The sequence below is a fragment of the Aquarana catesbeiana genome, linkage group LG13, assembly GCF_042186555.1.
Source record: "Aquarana catesbeiana isolate 2022-GZ linkage group LG13, ASM4218655v1, whole genome shotgun sequence".
NCBI lineage: Eukaryota > Metazoa > Chordata > Amphibia > Anura > Ranidae > Aquarana > Aquarana catesbeiana.
The window spans coordinates 20290951-20315561 of NC_133336.1; the positions used below are offsets into that span (position 1 = coordinate 20290951).

Here is a 24611-nt window from a genome sequence, read left to right on the forward strand (position 1 = left end):
AGTCTCTCATTAGCACATCTAAGGAACAGGTAAACAACGATGTAACTAACGGCTTGCCAACCGTATACTGTACATATACAGCGGCAAGGCGGCTCTCCTGCTACATGGGAGCGCCCCCTGCCACCCTGGCTATGCTGCGATTGGTTGCAGCATGCACCAATCAGCGGGTGCCGGATGCTGATTGGTCGCTGGCACTCGACAATCGGCTCCAGGCATTCCCGAAGAGAGCCCTGTGTAGGTAAACAAACACAGAGCAGATTTGTTTTTCTTCCTGCAAAGCACATTGCTTAGTAAAAGCAGCACACAGTGTACACAGTAACAAATTTAAACCCTTCGATCTCCCTAGATGTTTAACCCCTTCCCAGCCAGTGTCATTAGCACAGATCACTGTATTAGTGTCACTGGTTCCCAAAAAAGTGTCCGATGTTTGTCCACTGCAATATCGCGGTCCCGCTATGAGTCACTAATCACCGCCATTACTATTAAAAAAATAAATAAATAAATAAATTACATATATCCCCTAGTTTTTGGATGCTTTAACTTTTTGCGCAAACCAATCAATATACGCTTATTGGGATTTTTTTTTACCAAAAATATGTAGCAGAATACATATTGGCCTAAACTGATGAAGAATTTAGATTTTTTTTTTTTTTTTGCATTTTTTATTTTATATGTTTTATAGCAGAAAGTAAAAAATATTGTTTTTTTGTTTTTTTTTTTTTGTTCTTTTTTTTTTTTCAAAACTTTTTTGGATTATAGCGCAAAAAAAAACAAAAACGCAGAGGTGATCAAATACCACCAAATGAAAGCTCTATTGGTGGGGGGAAAAAAGGCCATTTTATTTGGTTACAGCAGTCAGTTAAAGTAAAAAATGTCCTGAAGACGTGATACGAAACGTACGTCGGGGCGTGCCTGGTTACGCAATCTGGTCCACATTTCCGGTCCCTCTGGTTGTCGGCAGGTGGCAGGGCAGCCACCACGCGCAGAGCGGGGTTTTCAATCATGGACGAGCGGAACAGCCTCAGTGCCGGGTGAAGGCACTTTTAAATGTAAGCAGCCACTTGGCTTTTGATTTTATTCAATTTTTCAATAAATGGGATTACACTATTCCAGTTTTTTGTATCCTTCCTATATATATTTCCGGCTACCCTCACTGGCGGAGAGGAAAGGTTTCCCACACGGCTCATCCGTCTAATTGCAGCAAGTCATTTCTTGCTAAAGGCTTTATTTGATCTTTAATAAGGTCAACAACTTCTGGTAAGCAGACATCCACTTACAGAGCACTTTGGGTGTACAACGTAGTCGGTGAAGGTGGTTCATTTCTACAGTGGAAGACGCACTCTTTGATGTTTTTTTTTTGTTTTGCACATTGGACTTCCTTTTGTGTTTATCATTTTTTAAATTTTTCTATAAATTTTTTGTTTCAGCACATGTAGTGAATATATGGTTGCAAACAAAATTTTTTGACATATGCACTATTTGTACACGGGTATTTAATATAGATGCACATAGGTTTTTCAAGTGGTTCAGCGGCACTGATACACTTAAAGTGGTGTTCCGGCCGAAATTATACTTTCTAAATAAAAATACCCCTATAATACACAAGCTTAGTGTATTCTAGTAAAGTTAGTCTGTAAACTAAGGTCTGTTTTGTTAGTTTATAGCAGTAGTTTGTTATTTTATAAACTTACAGCAGGCCGTGGCCATCTTAAGTGTGGGCATCTGAAGCCAGACTGTATTTCTTCCTGCATCTCATCCTTGCAGATCTCGCACATGCTCAGTGCAGCACAAGCAGTGTAATAGGTTTCAGGTCAGGTTTCCATAGCAACAGCAGTGTCAGAGGAAGTTGCTGTCCCTTCCCAGAAGGCATTGCAAACAGGAAATGATGCGATGGGCCACGGCCAGGGAGGAGGAAGTGAAAAATGAATACAGCAGATATACAGGAGGTGCTGAGAAAAAAAAAAAATATCCAATTAGTTTACAGTGCACAGTTTAGTGAGGGATGCTGAAGAGTTGTAAAAGTGGGTGGAACTCCACCTTAAGATTTTTTCATTTATGGATATGTCTATTCATTATGTACCGTATTTATCGGCATATAACACGCACTTTTTTCCCCTGAAAATCAGGGGAAAATCGTGGGTGCGTGTTATAGGCCGATCCCCGCCAATTTTGTGTCATCGGAGCGATTGCGGCAATTGCCACGGTCGCCTCCGACATACACAGCCGTGGGTAGATTCACATATGGCGCCGAGACTGCAGGGATTCGTCGGAGCCAAAATACACATACCCGAGTGTTCTCGGCTTTTTTCGGCGCCGCTCACAGTCACGCCCAGTCCCGCCCTATGATGGACATAACACAGGTCCAAGGGCGGGACTGGGCGTGATGGCAGCGCCGAAAAAAGCCGAGAACACTCGGGTATGTGTATCTCGGCTCCGACGAATCCCTGCAGTCTCGGCGCCATATTTGAATCTACCCACGGCTGTGTATGTCGGCGGCGAATGCACAAAGCTGCACTGACATGGCTGGACTGGGGCAAACCTGCACTGACAAAGCTGCACTAACAAAGCTGCACTGGGGCAAGGCTGCAGATGGACACTGATAAGGCTGCATTGATGGGCATTTTAATGTAAGTTTTTTTTCCCTTAAACTTCCCTCCTAAAAGTTTTTTTTCCTTAAAATTCCCTCCTAAACTTGGGGTGCGTGTTATACGCCGGCGCATGTTATACGCCGATAAATAAGTATAAAATGCAGATCAGACATGAATTCATCCCGGGTTCAGGTTTGCTTTAAGTGATCCTGATTTTCTTGGGTGTGTATTGGGATCGGACATATGAGCCATTGTTTTGGGAATTTGATCTTGCAGCCGTTGGCCAGACTGAAGGCCTAGCGCACAACCCCCCCCCCCCCCCCCCCCCGGGGCCTGGCATTCAACGCACGCTAACTGTCTAAACCTCAGCTAATCCCGCGTGTTATGCTGGCAGAAATGGTTTTTTGCTCTGCATTAAGGTCCCAGTTTCGGCTCTCTGATGTTCCAGCCAGGAGGTGTTCCGTGTAGGAAACATAATCCCGGCACTTGATCTCCTCGCTTCCCTGACATGTTGTGTTTGGCTGTGCTCCTCGCCGAGGAGGGGAGCGGAGGTCGTCTGCTTTAGTTATTTTCTCATTGGATATGTGTGTGGAAATATCGCTCTTTTGTTCTCCCAACAGAACTGTTTCACTTTAAAGTGAACTTGTCAATAGATCAGCCAGGGCATGCCGCATGGGGGGGGGTTATAAAAAGGCTGCATTTCTCCAGCATATCCCTCCAGGGACCACCAAATGAGAGAGATGTACAAATAATAATGATTTGGCTCCGGTTCTGGGTACAAATGGCAAAACTAAAAATTCTGGATGAACCCTCTGCAGTCCAGGGGTCTCAAACTGGCGGCCCTCCAGCTGTTGCAGAACTACAAGTCCCATCATGACTCTGCCTGTAGGAGTCACGCTTGTAACTGTGAGCCTTGCAATGCCTCATGGGACTTGTAGTTTTGCAACAGCTGGAGGGCCGCCAGTTTGACCCTGCACCCAGGGTCTGCACCCTGCTATGTACCTTTTTCTAGCAAACTTTGCAAAAAAAAACGTGATTTATTGTTCACATATATTGCTATACATGTTTTACACTTTCGCTGCCAGGTCTGTACATCGTACGGCCCTGACATGGGGGGGGGGGCTAATCTGATGGCTGCAGCTACTGGGATTGTGTGAAACTGACTCCTGCCTGTCAGGTGAAAGCATTCAGGCAGCCCGATTGCTCACACCCATTCTCGGTACCGGCGCCCCCCGTGCCCTGGGCTCTACTTGCCCATCTGCGGGCCCCGGAGTGACATGGCAGGTGTTGGCGGCTGGAGGGGAAAGGAGAAGAGCGGGCGCATGTCCACTCTCCTCCCCTTTTTGTTGTGACCCGGAAAGCAACATCTATGATGTCACTTCAGGGTCAGCCTTGCCGTGTCCCCGGCTAGCATAGACAGGAAGAGATGTATTGCAGTGCGATCTGAATTGCAATACATTCAGTGGAGCCCAGAGGAGACATTGGGAGTCTTTTGGACCCGGCATGTCTCATTAAAGAGAACCTGTCATCTAAAAATCATCACGTAGGGCAGTGGTCATCAACCCTGTCCTCAGGGTCCACCAACAGGCCAGGTTTGCAACTGAAATACATCACAGGTGATATGATTTGCTGCTCAGTGATTGCAGTATTCTAGTCTGCATCTCCCCAAGGTAATACGTAAAACCTGGCCTGTTAGTGGGCCCTGAAGACAGGAGATGATGACCACTGACGTAGGGGACTTTTTGACCATTTTTCAGAGAATATGAATAACAAACACTTTTCTTTCACTCATGGTTAGTGTTTGGCTGAAGCCATTTATTAGTCAACTGTGTTTACTCTTTTTAAATCATAATGGCAACAGAAACTACTCAAATGACCCTGATCAAAAGTTTACATACCCCAGTTCTTGATACCGTGTATTGCCCGCTTTAACATCAATGACAGCTTGAAGTCTTTTGTGGTATTTGTGGACGAGGCTCTTTATCTTCTCAGATGGTAAAGCTGCCCATTCCTCTTGGTAAAAAGCCTCCAGTTCCTGTAAATTCTTGGGCTGTCTTGCATGAACGGCACATTTGAGATCTCCCCAGAGTGGCTCAATGATATTGAGGTCAGGAGACTGAGATGGCCCCTCCAGAACCTTCACTTTATTCTGCTGTAGCCAATGACAGGTGGACTTGGCCTTGTGTGTTGGATCATTGTCATGTTGGAATGTCCAAGTACGTCCCATGTGCAGCTTCCTGGCTGATGAATGCAAATGTTCCTCCAGTATTTTTTGATAACATACTGTATTTATCTTGCCATCAATTCTGACCAAATTTCCTGTGCCTTTTGTAGCTCACACATCCCCAAAACATCAGCGATCCACCTCCATGTTTCACAGTAGGAATGGTGGACCTTTCATCATTGGCCTTGTTGACTCCTCTCCAAATCTAGTGTTTATGGTTGTGGCCAAAAAGCTCAATTTTGGTCTCATCACTCCAAATGACTTTGTGCCAGAAGGTTTGAGGCTTGTCTCTGTGCTGTTTGGCGTATTATAAGCGGGATACTTTGTGGCATTTGCGTAGTAATGGCTTTCTTCTGGTGACTCGACCATGCAGCCAATCTTTCTACAAGTGCTTCCTTATTGTGCATCTTAAAACAGCCACACCACATGTTTTCAGAGAGTCCTGTATTTCACCCAAAGTTATTTGTGGGTTTTTCTTTGCATCCCGAACAATTTTCCTGGCAGTTGTGGCTGAAAATTTTAGTTGGTCTACCTGACCGTGGTTTGGTTTCAACAGAACCCCTCATTTTTAACTTATTGATTAGAGTTTGAACACTGCTTATTGGCATTCCCAATTCCTTGGATATCTTTTTATATCCCTTTCTTGTTTTATACAGTTCAACTACCTTTTCCCGCAGATCCTTTCCAGACAATTCTTTTGCTTTCCCCATGACTCAGAATCCAGAAACGTCAGTGGATGAAAGATGCAAGGGTCTGTCAGGAGTCCAGAAACTCATTGACCTTTTATACACACACACTAATTACAAGCAAACAGATCACAGGTGAGGATGGTGACCTTTAATAGCCATTCAAACCCCTTTGTGTCAACTTGTGTGCATGTTATCAGACCAAAATCACCGGGGTATGTAAACTTTTGATCAGGGTCATTTGGGTAGTTTCTGTTTTCATTATGATTTTAAAAAGAGTAAACACAGTTGATTGATAAAAAAATGGCTTCAGCCAAACACTAACCATGAGTGAAAGAAAAGTTTTTGTGTTATCGTTCATATTCTCTGCGTGTACGAATGTAAACTTATGCGGGGGCGCCTACATGTGAAAACGTCTATTGCGATACACGCTACATATCGCTGCGCACGCCGGAGTGAGAGCAATAATTCAAGACCTCCTTTGTAACACAAAACTAATGACCTATAGGGGGCTTTTGTAGCATCGCCTATAGAAAATATAAAGTACCGAAGTTTGTCGCCATTTCACGGACGCACACATATTTAAGGTTTGACATCTTGGATATCTAATTACTCGATGCAACCTTGTCTCTTATATTTTACTGAATATTTGAGTCGTTTATTGCGTTTGTTTGCCCTAAAATTCACTTTAGTGCGTTTGTACTGAAATGTTGTGCTTCCTAGACCTTTGCGGTAATAACTTGTGAAATAAAAAATTGGAGCTACCACTATTTTGCCTTCAGAAAATATATAATATTTGTGGGTTTTGTGTAATCTTCAGGCCTAAATTGATTTTTTTTTTTTTAAACGTGTACAAAAAAACGTAAAAAAAAAAATGTCATACTTGCCTCCTCTGTGCAGTTGGTTTTGCAGCGTGGCCCCGATCCTATTTTTTTTGGGGTCCCTCAGCGGCGCGCTCCTGGCTCCTCTTTCCTGGTGCCCCGTTGGTAGGCCGCTCTCCCTCTGGGCATTTATGCGGGTGCACTCCCATGTCCTGCTGCTGCGTCCATTGACACAGACAGCAGGACTCGGCCCCGCCCCCTGGCTCCCACGTCATTGGATTTGATCGACAGCAATGGCTGCACCGCTATAAATCTATCCAATCAGGACCGGAGACACCGGCTGGAGCTGGTGTGCTCGTCCCCGTTGCTGGAAAGACCGGGTTCAGGTAAAAAAGGGGGGCTGCTGCATCACAGGAGGTTTTTCACCTTAATGCATCAAGGTGAAAAACCTCGAGGGTTTACAACTCCTTTTAACCACTTTAGCCCCGGAAGATTTGGCTGCTCAATGACCAGGCCATTTTTTACGATATGGCACTGTGTCGCTTTAACTGACAATTGCGCGGTTGTGCGATGCTGTACCCAAACAAAATTGATGCCCTTTTTTCCCCACAAATAGAACTTTCTTTTGGTGTTATTTGATCACCTCTGCGGTTTTTTATTTTTTTCGCTATAAACAAAAAAAAAGGGACAATTTAGAAAAACAAATTTTTTTTAAAAATCTTTGCTATAATAAATATCCAAAAAAAATTTTTTCAAATAATTTCTTCATCAGTTTAGGCCGATGTGTATTCTTCTACATATTTTTGGTTAAAAAAAAAATCGCAATAAGCGTATATTGATTGGTTTGCGCAAAAGTTATAGCGTCTACAAAATAGGGGATAAATTTATGGCATTTTTATTATTACTTTTTTTTTTTTTACTTGTAATGGCGGTGATAAGCTATTTTTTTTTTTTAACAGAAAATGTTTATTAAACAAATCAGCATTACAGTACAAGAAATTAGTACATTCATTACGGTGAGAATAATGACAGTAAGATTTACCCTTAAGATAAGCTATTTTTAGCGGGACTGCGACATTGCGGCGGACTGATTGGACACCAAACTGACATTTTGGACACTTTTTTTTGGGAACCAGTGACATTATTACAGTGATCAGTGCTAAAAATATGCACTGTTATTGTACTAATAACACTGGCAGGGAAGGGGTTAACACCAGCGTCGATCAAGGGGTTAAGTGTGTTCCCTGTTTTGTTTTTACTAAGTGTATGGGGGATGGGCTGCCTGGGGAACGGCAGAAACCCCCGTTCTGTCACTGCGGGGAACAATAACGGGTGGGGCGGACATCGAGTCCACCCCACCTGTTGATTGGCCCCCCCCCCCCCCCCCGCTAGCCAGTGGGCGCACGCACGCCCACAAATAGCCGTGTACGAGCCGACGTAAAATGACGGCGATTCGCGGGATCAAGCCACAGTGCCGCAGTACAACTGCGGTAGCTGGTCCTTGAATAGTGAACCTAGCGGGTTGAGATGTAAGTACAGTGATCCCCCCTGCTGTGTTATTGTGTTCTAACAGAGGGATTGCCCCCCCGTCAGCGATCTGACATTGGCTGAGAGCGCTGATCGGGTGCCAAATGGCAGACCTTTTATGGGCATGCCCCTTCGACTGAATTCGGCTTCTGTGGAACCAGCCGCTGTACACACGGGCTGAATGTTTGCCGGTTTCTATAGAACTGCCCAACAATCGGCCTCTATGTACTATGCTTTACTTTGTATTAGAGCTGCACAATTCTAGGAAAAATGAGAATCACAATTTTTTTGCTTAGAATAAAGATCACGATTCTCGCGGCGTAACATCATCTTTCACGTTATAAAATAAAATTGGGCTAACTTTACTGTTAAGTTTTTTTCTTTTAAATTGATTAAAGTGTATTTTTTTTCCCCAAAAAAATTGCATTTGAAAGACCGCTGCGCAAATACAGTGTGACATAAAATATTGCAACAACCACCATTTTATTCTCTAGGGTCTCTGCTAAAATAAAAATAAATAATGTTTGGGGGATCTGAGTAATTTTGTAACAAAAAAATACTGATTTTAACTTGAAACCAACAAGTGTCAGAAAAAGGTTAAGCTAAGGTTAAGGTAAGTGGTTAAACTTACCTCATTTACAGACAGAAGTTCATTCCTTTGATTTAAAGTTTAAACCAGGGGTCTCTAAACTTTCTAAACAAAGGACCAGTTTATGGCCTTTCAGACTTTAGGGGGAGCCAAAATAGGGCCAGTGGGAGTAGAAAATGTCCTGACCTCCAGTGTGGGTTAACAATGCCCTATTTTTGGTGTCAGTGGAAGGAGTCGTGCCCCCTTGCTGGTGTCAGTTGGAGATCTAGTGTCCCATCGTTGGTATCAGTTAAAGAAATTCTGCCTCAGTGTTGGTGACAGTGGGAGGAATTGTGCACTTTTTTTGTTTGAGTGGGAGGAGTAGTGCCCCATTGGTGTCGGTGCAAGGAGTGGTGCCCCATTGGTGTCGGTGCAAGGAGTGGTGCCCCATTGGTGTCGGTGCAAGGAGTAGTGCCCCATTGGTGTCGGTGCAAGGAGTAGTGCCCCATTGGTGTCGGTGCAAGGAGTAGTGCCCCATTGGTGTCGGTGCAAGGAGTAGTGCCCCATTGGTGTCGGTGCAAGGAGTAGTGCCCCACCACTGGTGTCAGTAGTACCCCAAGCGCCAGATAAAAGCAAGCAAAGGGCCGCAGTTTGGAGACCACTGGTCTAAACTAAAGAACAAAAGGTTACAATGTTTACAGCTCAGGTGAGGAATGTTGTGAAACTTGGCAGACTGCCTGTTTTTTTTTTTTTTGTTTGTTTTTTGACAACTGATGGCTTGAGTAGAGAACTTTGCATAGAATCGGGAGAATGCTTTGTTAAGATCACGAGGGGGAAATAATCACGTTCTCGATTCTTAACAATTAATCGTGCAGCTCCACTTTGTATATAGAGGGACTGTCGTATTCTGGGCTGATTGGAATCGTACCAAAGCTGCTTTTTGTGTTTTTCCAGGTCTGTGTCTGGAGAAGCTGCCGGTATCTGCTTCTATGAACAGCCTCCACGTGGACCGGGACCAAGAGATCATCACCTGCTATGAGAAGGCCGGAGACATTGCCCTGCTCTATCTGCAGGAGGTGGAGAGGGTGAGTGCCCGCTGAGTGCCCGCTGAGTGCCCGCTGGGCTCTGTTGGTTGATGAAGCTTTTATATTCCATGTCCTTGTGCAGACAGTTCCTCGGTTTGGTCTCATGCGAATGGAACAAGCCGGAAGGTTTTTATATGTAGCCGAAGCGCCCGGAGAAGGATAAATGACATAATAAAGCAAACCATGGAGGAGCAAAAATCCAGACCAATGTTGTAATGAAGAAATATTTATTTAGAACACAAATGGCGCATTTCATTACAACTTGTCACCTCCCCAGATAAGAGATTTGGTGATTTTGCTCTGAGTTTTTTGGAGGAGAACAGCGGCATGAGGACGTCTGTGCGCTCACCGCTGATGGCCTTTTAAAACCAAAAGCAAACATTTATTATATTGCAACATTCAAATTCTTAGATGTGATGGCTGCATTAGTTTTTCTTTTTAAGGCTTTTTCATTCATTGTATTGCCGCAATCGATCGATAGCACATGAGCAATAATTCTGGCACTAGACCTCCTCTGTAACTCCAAACCGGTGACCTGTAGAAATGTTTAAACCGTAGTCGCCTATGGAAATTTTTAAGTACCGTAGTTTGTCGCCATTCTACAAGTGTGCGCAATTTTAACCACGTGACAACTGGGCACTTAAACCCCCTTCCTAACCAGACCAATTTTCAGCTTTTGGTGCTCTCACATTTTGAATGACAATTACTCAGTCATGCAACACTGTATCTTTATGAAATTTTTGTCCTTTTTTTCACACAAATAGAGCTTTCTTTTGGTGGTATTTAATCACAGCTGGGTTCTTTATTTTTTGCGCCGTAAAAGAAAAAAGACCGAAAAATCTGTAAAAAAATACATTTTTCTTCATTTCTGTTATAATATTTTGCAAATTAGTAATTTTTCTTCATATATTTTGGCCAAAATTTATACCGCTACATATCTTTGGTAAATTTAACCCAAATTAGTGTATATTATTTGGTCTTTGTGGAAGTTATAGAGTCCAAAAGCTATGGTGCGAATATCTGAAAATTGATCACACCTGAAGTACTGACGGCCTATCTAAGTTCTTGAGACCCTAACATGTCAGAAAAGTACAAATACCCCCCAAATGACCCCTTTTTGGAAAGAAGACATTCCAAGGTATTTGGAAAGATGCATGATGAGTTTTTTGAAGTTGTCATTTTTTCCCACAATTCTTTGCAAAATCAAGGTTTTTTTTTTCCCACAAAATTGTCATATTAGCAGGTTATTTCCCACACACAGCATATGCATACCACAAATTACACCCCAAAACACATTCTGCTATTACTCCCGAGTATGGCGATACCACATGTGTGAGACTTTTACACAGCGTGGCCACATACAGAGGCCCAACATGCACGGAGCACCTTCAGGCGTTCTGGAGCACCCAGGCCAATTCTGACATTTCTCTCCTACATGTAAAAATCATCATTTATTAGCTAGAAAATTACATAGAACCCCAAAACATTATATATGTTTTTTTAGCAAAGACCCTAGAGAATACAATGGCGGTCGTTGCAACTTTTTATCTCCCACGGTATTTGCGCAGCAATTTTTTTAACGCGTTTTTTTTTGAAAAAAAACTTTTGTGCTTTACAAAAACCAAAACAGTAAAGTTAGCCTAATGTTTTTGCATAATGTGAAAGATGAAGTTATGCCGAGTAAATAGATACCCAACATGTCACCTTTCAAAATTGCACGCGCTTGTGGAATGGCGCCAAACTTTGCTACTCAAAAATCCCCATAGGCGACGCTTTAAAATTTTTTACTGGTTACATGTTTTGAGTTACAGAGGAGGTCTAGGGCCAAAATTATTGCTCTTGCTCTACCGATCGCAGCGATACCTCACGTGTGGTTTGAACACCGTTTTCATATGTGGGCGGGACTTACGTATGCGTTCGCTTCTGCATGCGAGCACACAGGGACAGGGGCACTTTAAAAAAAATTTTTATTTTTTTTTTATTGTTCATTTTACTTTATTTTAGTTTGATGCTTTTTTCCAAAAAAAAAAATTTTTGACCACTTTTATTCCTATTACAAGGAATATAAACATCCTTGTAATAGGAATATGGCATGACAGGTCCTCTTTACAGTGAGATATGGGGTCAATAAGACCCCACATCTCACCTCTAGGCTGGGAAGCCTGAAATTAAAAAAAAAAAAAACGATCCTGGCTTCGATCGTAGCGGTGAGTCGGTAGAAGCGCGGGAGGGGGGGACATCCCCTCTCGCCTCCCGTAAGAACGATCAAGCAGTGGAACAGCTGCTATGATCGTTCTCATGGTGTAGGGAATCGCCGGCTGAAAAAGCTGATATCTGAATGATGCCTGTAGCTGCAACCATCATTCAGATATCTCCGCACAAAGTCAAGGACGTTGTATGACGGCCGGCGGGCGGGAAGTGGTTAAAACGTTTTTTTTTTTTTTTTAACACAAAGTTGTCCATTTATACAATATTTCTACCACATAACATGTACATACCAAAAATGACACCCCGAAATAGATTCTCCTGCTCCTCCTGAGTATGGCGATACCACATGTGTGAGACTTCGACAGCCTGGCCACATACAGAGGCCGAGTACAGCTGAGCATGGCGGGGTATGGCGGGGGGCATGGCAGAGTATGGCGGGGGGCATGGCAGAGTATGGCGGGGGGCATGGCAGAGTATGGCGGGGGGCATGGCAGAGTATGGCGGGGGGCATGGCAGAGTATGGCGGGGGGCATGGCAGAGTATGGCGGGGGGCATGGCAGAGTATGGCGGGGGGCATGGCAGAGTATGGCGGGGGGCATGGCAGAGTTTTGTGGGGGTATTGCAGAGTATTGTGGGGGTATTGCAGAGTATTGTGGGGGTATTGCAGAGTTTTGTGGGGGTATTGCAGAGTATTGTGGGGGTATTGCAGAGTTTTGTGGGGGTATTGCAGAGTATTGCGGGGGTATTGCAGAGTATTGCATAGTAGTGAGGGATGGCTGAGCATGGATGGATGGATGGCTGGATGTCTCTGTGCAGCGCTGTGGGCACTACACATACAGCCCACAGCGCTGCAGACATCCATCCATCCCCCTCCCCGCTTACTGTGTACCGATCGGTACACAGGAGGGGAGGAGAGGAACCGGCGTCATCAGATGACGCCGGTCTGTTTACATGTGATCGCGCCGTCATTTGACGGCGCGATCACATGGTAAACGGCCGCGATCAGCGGCCATTTACCGGGATCCGTGATGCGCCGGGTCCTCTGGACCCGGCGGTCACGGATGTGTTCGGGTGCACGCCCCAGGGGGCGCGCGAGAGGGGAATTCTGGGAGGACGTCATAGTACGTCCTCCCAGAGTTATCCAACCGCCCTGCAGCCGTCATTCGGCTATGGGCCGGTTGGTAAGTGGTTAAAGCATGACATGTTGGGTATCTATTTACTCGGCGTAACATCATCTTTCACATTATATAAAAAATTGGGTTAACTTTACTGCTGCTTTTTTTTTTTTTTTTTTTTTTTTTAATTCATGAAACTGTTTTTTTTCCCAAAAAATTGCATTTGAAAGACCACTGCGCAAATACAGCGTGACACAAAATATTCCAACGACTGCCATTTTTAAATAGATAGAGATATATCTATATCTATATCTATATCTCTAAAGCGCTGCCCAAACTGTTGGCGCTATATAAATCGTGTTTAATAATAATTTTATATTTTTATATATATTTATATTTGGGGGCAGGGTGGATCTGATTTAAATCAACTCTATTTAAATCCTAATTTTTTAAAGAGCAACTGTCATCTCTGTCCTGCAGCAGCTCCTCCTCCTCTGACCCGCTGACTCTCCGACAGTCTCATTCACTTTAATGGGACGGCTGGTGATGTGGCGGTGACACAACAAGGTGAGGGACGTGGCGGCAGCAGGTGAGTGGACGCCCGCTAACAGGCGCTGCCATGATGGATCTGAAATGACAGGAGCTCTTTAAATGTAAGGACTTATTCTTGCTGGTAGTTAGAATCTTTAATATTTGTAAACAAAATGAAGGTTTCCTGTTTTAGAATAATAAACTGTCAGGTTAGTAAAACAGCGATATCAGAACCAATTCAATCATACAGTTTGTAGTGTACGTAGATTTGAATAACGATGGGATAAAGCAGGGGTATGCAATTAGCGGACCTCCAGCTGTTGCAGAACTACAAGTCCCATGAGGCATAGGAAGACTCTGACAGCCACAAGCATGACACCCACAGGCAGAGGCATGATGGGACTTTGCAACAGCTGGAGGTCCGCTAATTGCTTATCCCTGCGATAAAGGAATATTTCTGAACTTTGTTTTATCTCATGGCTACTGTGAAATTGTGTGAGTGCATCAATGCAGATCATGTTATCTCAGCAAAAAGGGTGGGGCTGGGCCACGGCTCCATGTCTGAATGGACACAGGGAGTTGTGACTCGGCTCGGATCCCCCCATAGCAAGCTACTTGCTGTGGGGGAACTCAACAGGAGGGAGGGACCAGGAGCTCTCAAGAGGGACCCGAGAAGAGGAGGACTGTGGACATGATACATGAGATGGTCAGAGACTGTGGACATGATGCAAGAGATGGTCAGAGACTGTGGACATGATGCAAGAGATGGTCAGAGACTGTGGACATGATGCAAGAGATGGTCAGAGACTGTGGACATGATGCAAGAGATGGTCAGAGACTGTGGACATGATGCAAGAGATGGTCAGAGACTGTGGACATGATGCAAGAGATGGTCAGAGACTGTGGACATGATGCAAGAGATGGTCAGAGACTGAATATGATACAAGAGATGGTCAGAGACTGAATATGATACAAGAGATGGTCAGAGACTGAACACGATACAAGAAATGGTCAGAGACTGTGGGCACGATACATCTGAGATGGTCAGAGACTGTGGGCACGATACATCTGAGATGGTCAGAGACTGTGGACACGATACATCTGAGATGGTCAGAGACTGTGGACACGATACATCTGAGATGGTCAGAGACTGTGGACACGATACATCTGAGATGGTCAGAGACTGTGGGCACGATACATCTGAGATGGTCAGAGACTGTGGGCACGATACATCTGAGATGGTCAGAGACTGTGGGCACGATACATCTGAGATGGTCAGAGACTGTGGGCACGATACATCTGAGATGGTCAGAGACTGTGGGCACGATACATCTGAGATGGTCAGAGACTGTGGGCACGATACATCTGAGATGGTCAGAGACTGTGGGCACGATACATCTGAGATGGTCAGAGACTGTGGACACGATACATCTGAGATGGTCAGAGACTGTGAATATGATACAGGAGATGGTCAGAGACTGTGAATATGATACAGATGGTCAGAGACTGTAAATATGATACAGGAGATGGTCAGAGACTGTGGTCATGAGATGGTCAGAGACTGTGGTCATGAGATGGTCAGAGACTGTGGACATGAGACGGTCAGAGACTGTGGACATGAGACGGTCAGAGACTGTGGACATGAGACGGTCAGAGACTGTGGACATGAGACGGTCAGAGACTGTGGACATGAGACGGTCAGAGACTGTGGACATGAGACGGTCAGAGACTGTGGACATGAGACGGTCAGAGACTGTGGACATGAGACGGTCAGAGACTGTGGACATGAGACGGTCAGAGACTGTGGACATGAGACGGTCAGAGACTGTGGACATGAGACGGTCAGAGACTGTGGACATGAGACGGTCAGAGACTGTGGACATGAGGCGGTCAGAGACTGTGGACATGAGGCGGTCAGAGACTGTGGACATGAGGCGGTCAGAGACTGTGGACATGAGGCGGTCAGAGACTGTGGACATGAGGCGGTCAGAGACTGTGGACATGAGGCGGTCAGAGACTGTGGACATGAGGCGGTCAGAGACTGTGGACATGAGGCGGTCAGAGACTGTGGACATGAGGCGGTCAGAGACTGTGGACATGAGGCGGTCAGAGACTGTGGACATGAGGCGGTCAGAGACTGTGGACATGAGGCGGTCAGAGACTGTGGACATGAGACGGTCAGAGACTGTGGACATGAGGCGGTCAGAGACTGTGGACATGAGGCGGTCAGAGACTGTGGACATGAGGCGGTCAGAGACTGTGGACATGAGGCGGTCAGAGACTGTGGACATGAGACGGTCAGAGACTGTGGACATGAGACGGTCAGAGACTGTGGACATGAGACGGTCAGAGACTGTGGACATGAGACGGTCAGAGACTGTGGACATGAGACGGTCAGAGACTGTGGACATGAGACGGTCAGAGACTGTGGACATGAGACGGTCAGAGACTGTGGACATGAGACGGTCAGAGACTGTGGACATGAGACGGTCAGAGACTGTGGACATGAGAAGGTCAGAGACTGTGGACATGATACATGAGATGGTCAGAGACTGGAGACACATTACATGAGACTGCTAGATATTACTGCTATATCAGGGCAATAGGGAAACACATTTTGGTGACTTCAGGAGCTCAGAGGGCCACACAGAAAGCGTCAGAGCACCCAGGTTGGGGCTTCAGGACTATAAGGCGTCCATGATTGCAAGAAATTAAATCCAGTAAGTGAAAAGAGTTATATGATGTTGGACATCCTCCAGCCAGGAAATGGGGGGGGGGGGTCTCCATCTGACTTGCTGCAGCTTCTAATGCACGTTATGAGACGCTAACAGTGTGCAGTGGAATCAGAGTAAGCCTTTTCAGTCCAGGAGAGATGCCACTACAACTGTGCAAGACTGAAGGGAAGGCCCGAGTTGAGCTTTAAGCAAACATCGATCGTTCGTAATACTTTCAAATTCCAATTACCAATTTCTTGACAAGTATGGATGTCTTCATAACCTGCGTTTGTAGAAGAATCTCCAGCTCACGCATGAGTTTAATAAACTGCAGTTCATTAATACATAAAATTATCATTGCTTGCGGAAATAGAAGTAATAGAGTCATACATTCGTATTGATTGGGAATGGTAATCGGGCCGCTCGGCTGTCCAGGAGTGAAACTTTGCTAAAATAATTTCTCCCATTTATAGAAGTAGAGCGGCTCGGACTATTCCAGAGCTAGAACTTATAAAGTGTACTGGTCACCTTCTATAAGAGCACACGACCACAATTGGACCAATCCCACAACTCGGCTGACGTCTAACCTTTCCTGTTGTCCTTAGAGGGAGCATCTACAAATACACTCACCAACACTTTATTAGGCACACCTTGCTAGTCCCGGGTTGGACCCCCTTTTACCTTCATTCTTGGTGGCATAGATACAACAAGGTGTTGGAAACGTTCCTCAGAGATTTTGCTCCATAGTGACATGATAACATCACACAGTTGCTGGAGATTTGTCGGCTGCACATCCATGATACGAATCTTCCTTTCCACCACATCCCAAAGGTGCTCTATTGAATTGAGATCTGGTGAGTGTGGAGCTCTATTGAATTGAGATCTGGTGAGTGTGGAGCTCTATTGGATTGAGATCTGGTGAGTATGGAGGCCATTGGAGTACAGTGACCTCATTGTCCAGTGGTGAGATGAATTGGAGCTTTGTGACATGGTGCATTATCCTGCTGGAAGGAGCCATCAGAAGATGGGGACACTGTAGTCATAAAGGGATGGACATGGTCAGCAACAATACTCTGGTAGGCCGTGGGGTTTAAATGATGCTCAATTGGTACTAAGGGGCCCAAAGTGTGCCAAGAAAATATCCCCCCCACCATTACACCACCACTACCAGCCTGAACCGGTGATACAAGGCAGGATGGATCCATGCTTTCATGTTATTTACACCAAATTCTGACCCGAACATCTGAATGTCACAGCTGAAATCCAGACTCATCAGACCAGGCAACGTTTTTCCAATCTTCTTTTGTCCAATTTTGGTGACACCCGGTGTGGTCTCCTGCTGCTGTAGCCCATCTGCTTCAAGGTTGGATGTGTTGTGTGTTCAGAGATGGTATTCTGCGTACTTCGGGTGTAACGAGTAGTTATTTGAGTTACTGCTGCCTTTCTATCATCTGAAACCAGTCTTCGTATTCTACTCTGACATCAACAAGGCATTTTCCTCCACGCAACTTCCGCTCACTGGATATTTTCTCTTTTTTCCATTATTCTCTGTAAACCGGAGAGATGGTTGTGTGTGAAAATTCCAGAAATGCTCAAATCAGCCGGTCTGGCACCAACCATGCCACGTTCAAAGTCACTTAAATCCCCTTTCTTCCCCATTCTGACACTTGGTTTGAACCTCAGTGAGTCGTCTTCACCGCGTCTAGATGCCTAAATTCATTGAGCTGCTGCCGTGTGATTGGCCGTTTAGCAATTTGTGTTACCAAACAATCGAACAGGTGTACCTAATAAAGTGGCCAGTGAGTGTATGTACACATGATGATTGATGCTTTGACATGATTTGTGGTGCATGCATTGCTGCCACACACGTAGTGGATAACTTGGAGCGCCGCTCTGAAACGCCGAGGTCCTTCCTTCGGTGAACTTGTGTGGATGTTGGCTTCTAAGATGCTCATCCAGAAGTAGTGTAGAGAACACCGCACTCCAGACAGCCCGATCCGTGATGAGCGTAAAGAGCGGCCTCAGTCTTGGCTCCTCCCAGGCCATGCCCACTGACTCGTTTCGCCTCGGGGATTAGTCGTAGAGGTCATTATGCTCTATAACTAAGCCCTAGGGTGGGTGAAACGCGTCAAAGTGTGGTCTGAGAGGAGCCAAGACTGAGGCCGCTCTTCACTCTCATTGCGGATACCAGATCGCACGCAGAGCAGCTATGCCCGCCCCTTATCTGCTGCCCATGCAGAGAAACTATTGTATGTTTTGTGAATGATTTCACATGATACAAATGCTTCTGTGATTGAGCAGGAGGAGGGAAGCGGCTGAGCATAGCAGCTGCACCCACTCCAATGTTGAAGATGCTGGAATTTAAATTTTTTATTTTTATTCTACTACTAATGGTGGCAATCAGCGACTTATATTGGGACTGCGATAGTGCGGCAGGCAATTTGAAACTGACACTGGGGGGGAACTGTCTAACTGCCACTGACCTCACCAGTGACACTAATACAGTGATCAGTGATAATACTATACACTGTCACTGTACCGATGACACTGGCTGGGAAGGGGTTAACATCTAGGGCAATCAAGGGGTTAAATGTGTTCCTAACCATGTGTAATAAGTGTATTCTGTGCGGCTTTTTTAAAAAAGATCTCTGTTTCTCATCCCTGCTGTGCAGGGATAAGAAACTGACAGATCATTCCCTCTGTTCAGAGGTCTGTGATGTTTACCAACACAGAGCTCCGGGCTGTGATTGGACACAGCTGATCAGCAGGTCCTGGCCATGAATCATTGGCCGGGACTTGCTGACACGCCCCCCCCCCCCCGGGGAATGGGGGGGCGTGCGTCCTAAACATGGAAGTAGGTAGCAACGTAGGGGTACGCCACTTTGCCTACTGTGCCCGCTCACCCACAGTACATTGCGGACGGGCGATCGCCAAGTGGTTAAATAGTAGCATCGAAGAACCCAACAAGATTTACCGATTGTTTCAGTGACTTGTTCCACATGCGTTGAGTATAAACACGGAAACACGAGGGACCGCGCTTTCATTACCTGTTAAATGAAAAAGTAGTCTGTTCTGATTTTTTTTTTTTTTTTTCCTTTCAAATGCCCATTGCCAAATTCTTGACAAGTATGGATGTCTTCATAAACTCCAATCGTAGAATTGTTCTCCTCGGCCCTCGCAGACATATAATAAAGGCTAGTTCATTATTAAAGGAAATTATCATCGCCTGCAGAAATAAATGTGATGAAGTTCTGTGCCTGTATTGATCTGGAGTGAGACGAGGACTTTACAACTGTCCGGGGAGTAGAAGTGGTCCGCTGGAAAATGAGGGCAGCCATTCCAGCTGTATGCCGGTAGTTGTGCTGGTTGAGCGCTGGACTCCAGAGGGTACAGTGCCTTGCAAAAGTATTCACCCCCTCCTTGGCATTTTTCGTGTCTTGTTGCCTCACATCCTGGAATTAACATGGATTGTTTGAGGATTTGCATCATTTAATTTACAGAACACGCCCACAACTTTGAAGATTTTTTTTTTTTTTTTTTTATTGTGAAGCAAACAACAAATAGGACAAAATAACATAAAAAGTCAATGTGCATAACTATTCGCCCCCCTAAAGTCAATACTTTGTAGAGACACCTTTTGCGGCTATCACAGCTCCAAGTCGCTTTGGATAAGTCTCTATGAGCTTTCCACATCTTACCACTGGGATTTTTTGCCCATTCCTCCTTGCAAAACTGCTCCAGCTCCTTCAAGTTGGATGGTTTGTGCTTGTGAACAGCAATCTTTAAGTCTGACCACAGATTTTCTATTGGATTGAGGTCTGGGCTTTGACTAGGCCATTCCAACACATTTACATGTTTCCCCTTAAACCACTCAAGTGTTGCTTTAGCAGTGTGTTTGGGGTCATTGTCCTGCTGGAAGGTGAACCTCCGTCCTAGCCTCAAATCACACACAGAGTGGTACAGGTTTTGCTCAAGAATATCCCTGTATTTAGCACCATCCATCTTTCCCTCAACTCTGACCAGTTTCCCAGTCCTGACTGCTGAAAAAGATCCCCACAGCATGATGCTGCCACCACCATGTTTCACAGTGAGGATGGTGTTCTTTGGGTGATGTGATGTGTTGGGTTTGCGCCAGACATAGCGTTTTCTTTGATGGCCAAAAAGTTCAATATTAGTCTCATCAGACCTGAGCACCTTCCTCCATACATTTTGGGAGTCTCCCACATGCCTTTTCGCAAACTCAAAACGTGCCATTTTGTTTTTTGGTGAAAGTAATGGCTTTCTTCTGGCCACTCTGCCATAAAGCCCAACTCTATGGAGCGTAGGGCTTATTGTCATCCTATGTACAGATACTCCAGTCTCTGCTGTGGAACTCTGCAGCTCCTCCAGGGTTACCTTAGGTCTCTGTGCTGCCTCTCTGATTAATGCCCTCCTTGCCCGGTCCGTGAGTTTTGGTGTGCGGCCGTCTCTTGGCAGGTTTGCTGTTGTGACATGTTCTTTCCATTTGGTTATGATAGATTTGATGGTGCTTAATCTATGGGATTAAGGTCTGGAGACTGGCTAGGCCACTCCAGGACCTTAATGTACTTTTTCTTGAGCCACTCCTTTGTTGCCATGGCTGGGTGTTTTGGGTCACTGTCATGCTGGAATACCCATCCATGACCCATTTTCAATACCCTGGCTGAGGGAAGGAGGTTCTCATCCAAGATTTGACAGTACATGGTCCCGTCCATCATCCATTTTGATGCAGTGAAGTTGTCCTGCCCCCTTAGCAGAAAAACTCCCCCAAAGCATAATGTTTCCACCTCCATATTTGACGGTGGGGATGGTGTTCTTGGGGTCATACGCAGCATTCCTCCTCCTCCAAACATGATGAGTTGAGTTGATGCCAAAGAGCTTGATTTTGGTCTCCTCTGACCACAACACTTTCACCCAGTTCTCTAAATCATTCAGATGTTCATTAGCAAACTTCAGACCGGCCTGTACATGTGCTTTCTTGAGCAGGGGGACCTTGCAGGCCCTGCAGGATTTCAGTCCTTCACGGCGTAGTGTGTTACCAATTGTTTTCTTGGTGACTATGGTCCCAGCTGCCTTGAGATCATTGACAAGATTCTCCTGTGTAGTTCTGGGCTGATTCCTCACCGTTCTCATGATCATTGAAACTCCACGAGGTGAGACCTTCCATGGAGCCCCAGACTGAGGGAGATTGACAGTTATTTTGTGTTTATTCTTGGGAATAATTCCACCAACTGTTGTCACCCTCTCACCAAGCTGCTTGGCGATGGTCTTGTAGCCCATTCCAGCCTTGTGTAGGTCTACAATCTTATCCCTGACATCCTTGGACAGCTCTTTCATCTTGGCCATGGTGGAGAGATTGGAATCTGATTGCTTCTGTGGACAGGTCTCTTTTATACAGCCAACAAGCTGAGATTAGGAGCACTCCCTTTAGGAGCGTCCTCCTAATCTCAGCTCATTACCTGTATAGAAGACACCTGGGGAGCCAAAATACTTATTTCACTCATTAAAATGCAAACTGATTTATAACTTTTTTGAAATGCGTTTTTTCTGGATATTTTTGTTGTTATTCTGTCTCTCACTGTTAAAATAAACCGACCATTAAAATTATAGACTGATCATTTCTTGGTCAGTGGGCAAACGTACAAAATCAGCAGGGGGTCAAATACTTTTTTCCTCTCACTGTATAGTATAACGATCAGGGTCACCAGATGAAGTGGGAGTTTTAAGTCGTCTCCCCCCCCCCCAATATTGAGGGCAGGGATTAGTCACTGGTTGTTAGTTCGCCAGCGTACTATCGATAAATGATTTTACACAGAGGCAGAATCTGACAATTACATTCTCCCTCGGCGCTTAGCAGATCTTCGAATAATGCCTCCGACGATCTGCGCATGCGCCGCGTTGACGTCACGCCAGCTGATCAACATATCAGCTGGAGTGAGTTTGGTTACTGCAAATGTGCACGACCCATCAGAGCCCATCATTTTTCGATGGGGGGACATTTCTCGATAGAAAACCGGCAGGTACCGGTTCCTTAACAACCGATGACTCCTCCCTGCTGCTCTGGTTTTGAGGGCGCAGGAACGTGTTGGCTCTAACAATCGGCTCAAGTCGCACACAAAATCGTATTAAAAGACATGTAGATGCGATTTTGATGCTATTCTATGCATTAAGGTGAAAAACATTTTTTTAATGCAGCAGCACCCCCGAGCCCCCCTTATACTTGCCTGAGCCCCGAAATTTGCGCAACGGGAATGAGCACACCAGCTCCGACCGGTGTCTGGTGTCCTGATTGGATAGATTGATAGCAGCTGCTGTCAATCAAATCCAATGACGCGGGTGGCAGAGCCAAGTCATACATTCATACAAGTCATACAAGTCATACATTCATACAAGTCATACATTCATACAAGTCATACATTCATACAAGTCATACATTCATACAAGTCATACATTCATACAAGTCATACATTCATACAAGTCATACATTCATACAAGTCATACATTCATACAAGTCATACATTCCGGGGCTATGGACACTGAATGATGGACTCGGGAGCGCGCCCGCATGGTAAGCCCCTGGGGGGAGCGCTTCTCTTAGGGGGTTATCTGATGTGGGGAGGAGCCGCGAGGGCCGCCGGGGGACCCCAGAAGAGGAGGTTCGGGGCCACTCTGTGCAAAACGAGCTGCACAGTGGAGGTAAATATGATATGTTTGTTATTTAAAAAAAAAACAACAATAAAAAACGAACCCTTAAATCACTTTAAGCCGGGTACATACGGGCAGAATGTCAGGAGAAAAATGGCCGCATTCGTCCCATGTGTATCTCGGTCTGTCAGATGAGCATGCTGGAAAACCAGCAGCCGACTGACTCCTGATCAGCGCTCTCAGCCAATAGTGGAGAGCGCTGATCGAAGTGTTCTGGCGGAAGGGGCCGTCCCCCCGGTCAGAACACAATAGCGCGGGGGGGGGGGGAATTGCTGTACGCACTTTGCATGGTTAGTACAGCGGCTCCGACCGTCGTGTTCAATCCACTGGGTTGAATGGAAAAAATGTATAGTGTGTACCCGGCTTTACACGGGATGTGTGGCGCTTCCATCACTTTAGCTACACGTCGGGCAAGAGTGAAGATTACCTTGTGTACACTCTGCTGTGTACTTACATCGCAAACCTGACCGGTAAATGCTAATACAATCCTAAGTAATCATTGGAAGCTAATCGATCGACCACTCACGACTTGTATTCACTCAATAGTGAAGACGAAACTGGGCTTGTAGCGATTAATAGCCGTGGATCTGAACTGGAATAGAAACGGGCAAAAAAAACCCAGTAAACTAATTAAAAATAATCACATTTTCAATTGGGATAACCTTCCCTGGGTCATCCTTTTTCCCCTCATCCACATGATGTTAAAATTTTTAAATCAAAGTGATTGTAAAGGATCGTGTTTTTTTTTAAATAATAGGAGAAGCGATCTCCCGAGGGGGTTACCTTACAGGCGCGCTCCCGAGTCAATCATTTGCGTCCATTGCCTCCCCCCCCGGCGTTATTGGATTTGATTGACAGCAGCGGGAGCCGATGGCTGCGCTGCTATCAATCTATCCAATCAAGAGCCGAGAACCCCGGGCAGAGGGACAGCGCGTCACCGCCGGGTCAAGTTCCAGGGTTCAAGTAAGTAAAACGGAGCGGGCTGATTTGGCCGGTGACCGCCAGGTGTTTTTTTTACCTTAATGCATAGGATGCATTGAGGTGAAAAAACACAAAGGTTTACAACCCCTTTAAGGCTTTCCCTTAAGTAAAACTATAGGAATAACTTTTTTTTTTTTTTCATCTTGAAATAGAGTAAGGGAGGGTTATAACTCCTGTCAGATTTTTTTTTTTTTTTTTTTCCCACCATCTGTGTCCCATTGCGGAGATTACCCTTCACTTCCTGCCCTGTAGCCAAACAGGAAGTGAGAGGAAATCTCTGCAAATGAAGGGAATCCCTTGGGGGTCACCAGAACTAGTGTCCCCATTGGAAGATTTCCCTTCTATTTACTTTTCTGGGGACAACCCACAATTTGGGATTTTCTTTTACTGTCAGTGGTAAACAGGATAAATAGAGAGGATGAATCTCCTTAACGGGGGCACAGACAGCAATAAAAACTGACGGGGGTTCTAATCCCTCTCCATTCTACCTAAAACTAGAAAAATGTTTTGCCTTTTGGTTATACTTTAAAGCGCAGTTAGACCCAAATTTGGAACCACCGCTTAACTGACTCCCCCCCCCCCCCCCGATACTACATTTGGCACCTTTCGGGGGGGGGGGGGGGGACAGGTAGCTGTCTCCACTTCAGGGTGATGGGGCCGCAGCACCCTCCCTCGGAAGTTTGGCCCCCTCCTCCTTCCTCCCCCAGGATCTGCGAGGCAAGTCTACCCTGGGAGCTGAGAGAATGAGTGTCTGAATTGTCTCACCTTTTGCCTATCACGTTTGGAGGATGCTCCTGGGGTGTGCGGTGCGCTCGCTTCCTCCTTGGGTTCATTCCCTCA

At 45.5% G+C, this 24611-nt stretch overlaps 1 protein-coding gene across 4 annotated transcripts in view; it reads left to right on the plus strand.

Annotated features, from left to right (window-relative positions):
* TTC7B (tetratricopeptide repeat domain 7B) overlaps positions 1 to 24611 on the plus strand; it is a 190706-nt gene that overhangs the window by 32363 nt on the left and 133732 nt on the right. For all 4 annotated transcript variants that reach the window (XM_073610848.1, XM_073610849.1, XM_073610850.1 and 1 more), the window contains exon 4: positions 9369 to 9499. In XM_073610848.1, coding sequence (XP_073466949.1) covers positions 9369 to 9499 — 131 coding nt within the window. The remainder of the gene's footprint in view (positions 1 to 9368; positions 9500 to 24611) is intronic.